This window comes from Cyprinodon variegatus, unplaced genomic scaffold (genome assembly GCF_000732505.1).
Source record: "Cyprinodon variegatus isolate N-32 unplaced genomic scaffold, C_variegatus-1.0 Scaffold491, whole genome shotgun sequence".
In the NCBI taxonomy this organism is placed as follows: domain Eukaryota; kingdom Metazoa; phylum Chordata; class Actinopteri; order Cyprinodontiformes; family Cyprinodontidae; genus Cyprinodon; species Cyprinodon variegatus.
In genome coordinates, this window is record NW_015150944.1 from 309,126 (window position 1) to 318,465 (window position 9,340).

General features: G+C 39.8%; 1 protein-coding gene across 1 annotated transcript; it reads left to right on the plus strand.

Moving 5' to 3' along the window:
- Positions 1-1,632: 1,632 nt before the first annotated feature.
- On the plus strand, positions 1,633-8,794 carry LOC107094587 (homeobox protein AKR-like). The gene is made up of 4 exons (XM_015390297.1): positions 1,633-1,813; positions 1,929-2,031; positions 6,120-6,349; positions 7,714-8,794. The coding sequence occupies exons 2-4, from the start codon at positions 2,016-2,018 to the stop codon at positions 8,365-8,367; spliced, it is 900 nt and encodes a 299-aa protein (XP_015245783.1). The 5' UTR covers positions 1,633-1,813; positions 1,929-2,015; the 3' UTR covers positions 8,368-8,794.
- The last annotated feature ends 546 nt before the right edge of the window (positions 8,795-9,340 follow it).

Consider the following 9,340-nt stretch of genomic DNA (forward strand, 5'->3'; position numbering starts at 1 on the left):
CAGATATTTGTGTAAAAATGTAAGGAGTAGAAGTAAAAAGTCGCCATAAAAATAAGTAGTAAAGTAAAGTAAAAATATCAGAAAAATGTACTTGAGTATTTGTACTTCGTTACTTCCCATCTCTGCCTCTATCACATAAGAAAAAACAATTAGACTTCAAAGAAAGCATTTTCTTTGACAATAGCCTTCTTTTTGTCGCTCTAATAGAGGTCAGCTTTATGAAATGTTGGATATTTGTCTTATCTGTCAAAAGATTCTCCCACCTGAGCTGTGATACTTGGAAGCTGCGCCATAATTAGGGCCCCATTGCGGTTTCTCCAACTAAATGTCACCTTACCGTACTTTGTGTAGATGGACAGCCATGTCTTGGTATGTTTCTATATTTGGAAGGTGTATTGAGCAGTGCACCATTTCATCTTAAAAGCTTTGGATATAAATATATGTTTCATAATCATACCCTGCTCTAAACATCTCCAAAAATAACAGATCTTCTGAAATTAAATAAAACAAAGATGACCTCTATTTACTTATTAAGTGACTCCTGAAGGCAATGGATCTAAATCAAATATAATACAAAGGACTAGTTTAAAGATGGGTAAATAAAAATGCATCCCATGCTTTTTTTTTTTTTTTTTTACTAATTTTTGCAATATATTTCTTGAAAGCCTTTCCGTCCTCTTCCCAAATAATGCTTATTTATGTTAGTCTGAAATTATGATAATTACTGACTTTAAAAATATTGAAAAGTGAAAAATGTTTGGAAACATATGCAAGACACTGTATTAGACGTTTTGTTCAAAATCCCTAAGCCAGTAACATATCTACGTACAGCAGTGTAAATGTTTTTTTTTTTTCCTTATCTTTTTTTTTAGTTAAAACATGTATTTTTCTTCGTTTTTTTTTTCTTTTCTTTTTAAAGTGTCCAGCTACTACCCGGATATTGATTTCAGGATGCACAGCAGCGTGTCAACCACCAGAGGGAGCCAGAGGATCTAAAACTTTTCCCCCCACGCCGCATTCTAATATTAATTACAACGGTAACCACCAGAGGGCGACATTTAAGCCTGAAAGACTGGCCCAGAGCAGTTGTTTGGAACAAATTCATGCAAACAGCCACAGCAGCTGTCGCAAGGTTGTGCAGCGCATACAAATGAATAACATCGATCGTTTCCCTCCCCATCGCTGTCCTTGTTTTTGGCTTTAGTAACCTGGACTGACGCACTATAACCTACAGACGCTGCAAGGAGGGTCAATTTGTCACTACTTAACAACTATATACTAGAAGTATAATAACTTAATTTAAGAAGGGGGACGCACCAAAAATGGGGGATAGCAATAGGAATCCCTCAATGTAAAAACGTAGATCATAAAGCGTGGCGATAAATCTGTAAAAAAAAAAAAAAGTATTCCCAAAGGCAGCGTTTGTTTCAATCATTTACTGCCACTAGGTCCGCAGTGCTCCACCAGCCTGTTGTTTTGTTTTCATTCCGGACGCCCCGCCCCCTCAGAGGAAAACATAAAAATAAACAAACACGCCACCACATCATCTTAGCTCTGTGTAATGTTATATGCATTTAAAGGGGAATCTGTTGCAGCTAAAGCCTTTAAAGAAACTGAACGCATTGGTGTCAGTGGAACGAGCCATGCTGATGTCAGAGGTTTTCTTCCCCACGCAGCTCAACATGGTGGGAGGATCTCTGTGCATTGAGTCACGCAGCTGTCAAAGATAGCTGTCACCCACTTCCACGATCAAACACACACTGAGTCAACGAGGAAAGGGGCTTTGAGAGCAGAAAGGACGGAGAGGTCTCAGGTAAACCCCCAAGGCTATCGCTTTTCTCTCTTTTTTTTTAAAATAAAGCCTCCCTAAAAGGACCTGAGAAAAAAGGAAATAAACATTTTCTATTTTTATTTTATTTTTTTTAAAGAAACTTGATGAATAAGGATTTCTTTCCCTGGGATACACGCTGAACGGAGGAAAAGAGACATAAGTGGGCTTTTTTTCCCTAGCAGAGATGAAGACGAAAAAGGGTAAGTGGGATGTTTTGGATCAGATTGTTGTGGTGTGAGAAAATCAGCAGAATCCTTCCTTCTCCATATGCAAACCATGCAGTCCATTGTTTCCTTCCCTGACATGACAGGGGGCTTTTCTTCCACCATGTGCTGGCGCGGTGTCAAAAGTCTATCCGCTTGTTTTTCCACTCACCTTTTAGGATAACGTTACACGTGTTTTTATGCCACTTTTGTTTATATGTTAAAAAAAATTCTCGTGCGTTTAAGCGGATTTAACGACTTTTTTTTGTGTAAACTGAAAAAAAAAAAACAAAAAAAAACGTTTAAACTTCAAACAAAGATACAAAGTCATTTTTTCCTTCCCTTTCTGTTTCGGTAGCTGTCGCTGATATGCGGCTGAGGTGATGATATAAGCCCAAGTTGCTGGGAACCATTGTTTGTGTTTGTGACGTTTTCACAACGTGCTTTCTTTTATTTGAATCGACACATTGGAGCGTTTCTCTCTTAAAGTGACATAATTAAACGCGGGGAACCAGAAAGCAGGCTCGTGTTTATCCTGACCTCATTGTTGGGAAGTTTCGTGGACCTCGTGGCGCGGCTCATTCACGCAGACACACAATAGAAACCCTCTCACCAGTTGGTTTAAACTTACAAAAGAAAAAACCTGCGACTTCATTGTGTTTGGACACTTTTTCTGCTCGCTGTGGTTAGCCGTAACTTTTAGAAAGGTGTTGAGCTCTCCATACGGTATATTTTAGCGAGTGGAAACTTTTCAGTTGGGTACAAAGAAGCACGCAGCCCTTGGGTTCTTTTGTTTAGTCTGGAGACGCTGATTTGCAACAGGTCTCCCCTCCCCCTTTCCCCTCTCCTCCAGCCTACGTAATTACCTCATCCTGTTGGGAACTTTCTTGCTCTTTTCCTACTACTTTGTTTCTTAGACCTGTAGCTGAACAGAGGCGTATCCAGAATATTCTTATAAGGGTGTCCAGGCAATAACTAATGTACACTAAGGGGTGACACCAGAACTTGTTCCAACAGGAAAATTTACACGCAAAACTTCCATATTTTCTAAAATAAAGACTAATTATACTTTTCTACAACCTTAGCTAACAAATAGACACATAAATTTAAACATCAATCGTCATAATCCACGGTGTAACAACACAACAATTGGCCCCCAAGGCAACATTATCTGGGTGGGCCCCATACGAAGTAAAACACTCTGGATTACCCATAATTCCAAGTCGTAGTGTAAAAAAATAAAATACTCTAATACATTGTTTTTTTAAGACCTTTATTATTTGTACCATGTTATATCAGTGTATTTTTTACCAACCGTCTAATGAACTATACACAGTTATGAACATAGTAATTAAAAGTACCACTGTCTGCTTTGTTATTGGTGTCCTGTTTAAACAGCTCATCATCATGTTGAAATCTGCCATGTGTTGGGGTATAAATAAGGTCCGGTCAGTCACCTTACAATCAGATGGGTTTTAAGAGGAATTTTTCGCTCCATTACGTCTGCAATCAGACGTCCCAATCCACAATTGCGAAGGGGGCCTGCCAGGTGTCGTTAACGGGGCCCCTAATAGGTCGGGGGCCCCTAAGCAACTGCAGTCTGCGCTTACTGATATTTACGCCATTGTTCGTAATTTCTAGATAAAAGGTAGAGTGGATAAAACTCAGTTTTGAGTTCTGGGGCATACATCAATGATCATTGTCATTACTTACTTGATTCAATACGCATTCTGCATAAAATTGATATTTACAAGCACTAATATCTACATAAATTGATTATTTGATAAGTTTTTATTCAAATTGTTGTTTATCTTTGATTTCACTGAAGACTACTAGATGACTTGCAGACACATAATTTTCTATTTTCCCCATATAAGACAAAATCTAGTTCTGAAAAGAGCATGAATTCTGTACTTATCATCTTTGATGTTAGTATATTGATGTGTATAATTAACCAGAATAAAAACTCGAGAGTATTACTGCTGCCACAGTCTGTATTAGAGGGGGGGGGAAATGGTAGGGGTGGCCAATGATTGGGTAAGGGTGGCCATGGCCACCCCTAGCCCCCCATCTAGCTCCGCCCCTGTAGCTGAACGTTTTTTTTTTGTTTTTTTTCCACCCCAAAAGTGCACTCAAATAGCTTCAGGTGTAAATATTAATCAGAATAAATCATATCTGAATGGCAGAACGTTTTAAAAATTAAGTATTTCTTCCAGAAGACGATAATTTTAGTGTTCAATCTGCTTCTAGTCAGGGGTTTCATATCAATATAAAAGTTTTTAAAGTGTCCACTTACCATTCTTACAGTTATTAGAATGAGATGCCACACAGTGTTAAAGTGACAGAAATTTTCTTAAAGGTATAGAGGATGATGTTCTTTTTCCGGGTGGATCATCAAAATAAGTGGTCCTCCAAGCTGTCAATCATTCTGGTGATATGTTTACATAAGGCCGTCCTACATGCCCGTCCCCATTTTTACTCACCAGTGGTGAGTCTGACAGGGTGGAAAAATTGCTAATCTTCTTTTGGAAAGTCAGCTTGTATGAGCGATGCAAAAAGCAACTTTTAAACAGAGAAATGGGCTTGTGCATGCTCTTGCGAATTAAACATGCGTTCAATAAGAGTTCCCTCTCTGGAGCAGGTACAGGGTAGTGCATGTTTTTTGGAGAGGGCATATCTTCTCAAAAATTCACACAAACTTCTCTATTATACCTTTAAGCCTCGTGGACCAAAACACAGTTCCCCTCCCCAAGCTGTTGCTGCAAACTCTGGTCTGTTGGCTGAAGTGTTTTTCTCCCTAATTTAAAGGAAATATACATTTATGTGTTGAGCTTTGAATACGTTCCAGGGTTGGAGTTTAGCAAAATCTTGCTTAAGCCTCAAGGATTTGTAGTCCTATGAATTACATTATTTTTAGTTTTTTTTAATATATGGTTTTTACAAACCATATACTAAATAGGATTAGCACAACAAACTTAACATTGTTAATACTGGTCTTTTTTAGTGACTGTTTCATGCCATTTGCATGGTTTAGTATAGTAACTGTAGCAATTCTGTCCTTTTTTCTACACCTAAAGATGATATTGTGTTTCTGAAGCAGTTAAAAAAAAAAAAAAAGACACATAGTTTGGCACACAAATATTTCAAGGTGATGTACTTAACAAGAATACTTCATCTCTCCATCAGCCTTTGCTGATTTGCTTATATAAAATAAACATTGTATAATAGCTAAGCCGGCTTTTGCCCAGATGCCACATCATCTGAAACGTTTCCCTTTAACAGACTTGTTGTAGAAACTACTGAAGCATCCCCAATCAGTCCTATTAAGCCTATAAAGGTGGGAACTTTAACAGATATTAACTGATAGTGTTGGCATATCTACTGCAGTAGTTTTGAATAAAAGCGATAATATAAAATTTGTTTCAAAAGGTTTAAAAGTGAAAATAAATCTTTTCACTAAAGTCTTTTTTTTTTTCTTTGAGAGTCTTATACTACCCTGTGACTGTAGAACGGGAGAAATGTCTAACTTCTTTTTACTTTTGAAAACAGAACATCTACATGCACTGAAAGACAAGAAGAAGCCCCATACTGTCCTAAGATGATATAAATGAATAAAAGCTCTTGTAGCAAAGTTATTCCTGGAAAAGGAAGGAAGGGGTTAGGTGTATTACTTAACGCCATGGTGGTGGCCGTGTTGATATGCCGCTGTAATGATGATTTAAAAGTCCCAAACCACTGTTTTATTATGACTAACGTTGAAAGTGAAGCCTCTAATCTTCAAAGTCAGCATCCCACTTTAATATTCATTTCCGACCAGTTTGGATCGTTTAAGGCACATTTTCTTTTCTTTTTTTTTTGTGACACAGCATCAAACCAGTCTTTGTGACGTCCCCCCTTTCCTTCATCTCTCCCCCTCCCCTTTTCTCCTAACACCCTCCCTCCTTTGCTTCTTATATGAATCACATGGCTGAACTTGACAGCTCGCTTCTGACACATCAGCTGCCTTCCAGCAGACTTGATGAAAATGGCATAGGCCCTTCCTTTTTCCTGTCTTGTCCTAATGTGCTCTCCTTCTCTGGTTTCAGGTCTGGCGATGCTGTCGGGGAGCGAGACGGACGACGAGGATAGCGTCGATGCCCCTCTGGACCTGTCCTCTAGTGCTGGGAGCAACGGTAAACGGAAACGGAGAGGCAACCTGCCCAAAGAGTCAGTCCAGATCCTCAGGGATTGGCTGTATGAGCACCGTTACAATGCTTACCCCTCAGAGCAGGAGAAGGCCCTTCTCTCCAAACAAACTCAGCTCTCCACGTTGCAGGTATGATGTGGAGACACATAAAATGACCTAAGATTTTCTGCCTGTAAACAATTACAGTAAGAGAAAAAAACCCACCAGTGTAAATCTGAGGAGGAAATGAGCAGGAGCTTGACTCATATCCTGTCAAGATGGCAAACGCAGCACTTCAACAGTGAATTGAAGGTCATCCAAACCAGCTCTACGTTGCAACATGAAAAAGTATATGAGGCAACGTGAACAAACTCACTGCCTGTGAGTGCTGAGGGTTTGGCTGAGAGACATTGGACAGGAATTTCCCTCCCTCCAGCCGCGTTCCATCCCAGCTGTCTGGGAACAATGCACAGTCATTTACATACTTAGAGTTACTGGCCTCCCTGAGCCAGTTACAACTAGCCTGAAGGGGCAAACAAAAAGGGGGTGGGACAACCGTCATTAGGGCTGTAACAAAGGAGATCAGCTCCTTATTGAAAGCTGTTAAAATCATAGTTAACGATTCTGGATGTTAATTCCTAAGCAGTAAATAAATTACCTAAATATAACTCCTTGACATCTTCATTTATGATTCAGCAAAATTGGTTTGTTGCCGAGACTGAAGCTTTATTCATATCCAAGGTTGGCTGGTTATTTAGATCCAGGCCGATGATTATTTATGCTTGAAATGGAGCCAGAAGGTGGCGTGTAACCAGAGATCTTCCCAATATTGATTTTAATGTGCAAAGAAGAATAAATAAAGAAAATGTTTTTTATATAAATGATTAATTTCAGAATTTTACACCTATTTAACTCTACATCTGACACTTCAAGTAAATAGGCACTACATGCTCTATTTTAAGTGTGTTTCAGACAGGAAGATTAATCGCGCTTGTAAACAACTTCACAATATCAACATGAAAAAGAAAACATTTAAAGGTTAAAAAACCCCACCTGAGTAAGGTCATTATTTAAATTTTTTTTTTAAATAGGCCAAATGTGGCACATCTTTTCATTTATCACGTTCCCCGTCAGACAAGCAAGAGGTTATCAGGAAGTATGAATTCTGACCGTTAAGGTGTTTTCAATATGGCAAAAAGGAAAGGTAGTGAAAGTTACTGGAAATAAAAGTTTGCTTCTGATGGTAAATATATGTCTAAACAAGTGGCACTATTCAACCTCTGCTGTTCCCGTTGTTTTAAGACACACACGGTGAAGAGAAATACAAAATATATAACTTGTGATGCCAACAGCATTCTTGCTTAGAATAAAAAACTGTTTTTAAAATTTGCAGAAGTTGTCCTATTTTACTATTACAGAAGGTGTGTCTTGTGAAGTTGGATATTTTAGTTTGACAGTTAACCAAATAGTGTCACTTTCTAATTTGGGGATTTTTTTTCGTCTTGTTTTTCCAGGTGTGTAACTGGTTCATCAATGCACGACGGCGGCTCCTCCCAGAGATGCTGAGAAAAGATGGAAAAGACCCCAACCAGTTCACCATCTCCAGGAAAGGCAGTAAAACGAGTGATAGTTTCTCAGACAGCTCCCAGTCCCCGAAACATAGCAGTCCCACTGCGGTCGCCGAGGAGGCTTGCGACAAACGCATCCTCCACCCCTCCAGCTTTGATCCCAGCATTCCCAGTGTCCTGAGGAAGCCCGTGTCTCCCTCAGTGTCCTCTCCGGTCTCCTCGTCTCCCTCTCTCGGCCTCATTCCAAATCGTCCCTCTGTCATCTGTCACACCACTGTCACCACAGCCATGCAGGCCAGCCCGACAGCCTCCCACCCTTCACTGCCAGGGATGAACTGTGACAGGGCGGCCGAGCTGCTGCAGTCCATGCCGGCTCAAGCCGCGTTCCGCTGCCGGGATGAAGGGCCACTAACCGCCACCACCACCATCCTTGGCACCAGCATGGAAGGCAACCTGAGCCCCCGCAGCGGTCTGTTCAACACCCCTCCCCCAACCCCTCCAGACCTCACACAGGACTTCAGCGGCTTTCAGCTCCTGGTGGACGTGGCTCTTAAACGGGCTGCAGAGATGGAGCTGCAGGCCAAGCAGCTGGTGTCCTAAAGGAGGGAAAGGAGACTGACTTTGAGTCTCCAATGTGGATTTTCTTTTCTGCACGCAAGAGAGAACAAACCTACACAAAAGGCTGATCATTTCTACTTTTGGTATACCAGTCGACATGATGAGGATGTATTTGTTTTTTTGTTGTTTTTTTTCTAAAGACTCTATCAAGGTGCCTTGGCTGTAAGTTTAGTCATTTCATATACTTGCATATGTATCTACATGTGTATTTTATTTGCACACAGTGACCAAAAACCTTATCAAAGAAATGCTGCCTATCTTTATGTCTTTGACTTGTACCGAATATTGAGGTAGAGGGATGAGGCAAGAGTTGGGTGATTCAGATGGGCTGCGTCCACACACTTTGACGGTTAAAAACATTTCAGAGTTCCTGATTTGCTCTGCCTCGTTTGTTTGCACACTAAAGGCAGAAAAAAAAGGTCATCTCATTGTCTTACACTTTGCTCTTGGCATCCATCGATGAAAAAAAAACGTATTCACTACTGTAGTTAATGTTTAACTGTTTTCATACGTATAGTTATGATTTTGTCATTTACTTTTAGCTATTTTAAAACCAACTGTTTTTCTTTATAATCGTATTTTCATACCAAGGGATGTTTTCAGATGTCAAATGTAGCAGGTTCTTAGACTGAGCCTTTACCCCCCCCTCCCTCACCATCACTCAGAGGAAAATGATGGCCAGTGGACTGTAAAACTATAAACACTACATATTTGCCGTTAAACAAACTGAAAAAGATACATTTTCTTTCTTTTGAAATCACCAAAAACAAGCATTTGCTTGCTTCTAATAGGATCATGTGTACAGTTAATGTGACACACTGCCACATGATGTGATTTCTTTTTCATACTGTGCAATGTTTGTGACAAGATGCCGTCACATGGGATTCAAATAAAGTTTTGTTTTTTTCTACATCTTGAGGGTTTTCTTTTATAAAAAAAAATTATTAGCTTAATT

Coding starts and splice junctions, on each gene's coding strand:
- LOC107094587 (XM_015390297.1), top strand. Junction 6,350..7,713: donor CTCAGCTCTCCACGTTGCAG/GTATGATGTGGA, acceptor TTGTTTTTCCAG/GTGTGTAACTGGTTCATCAA.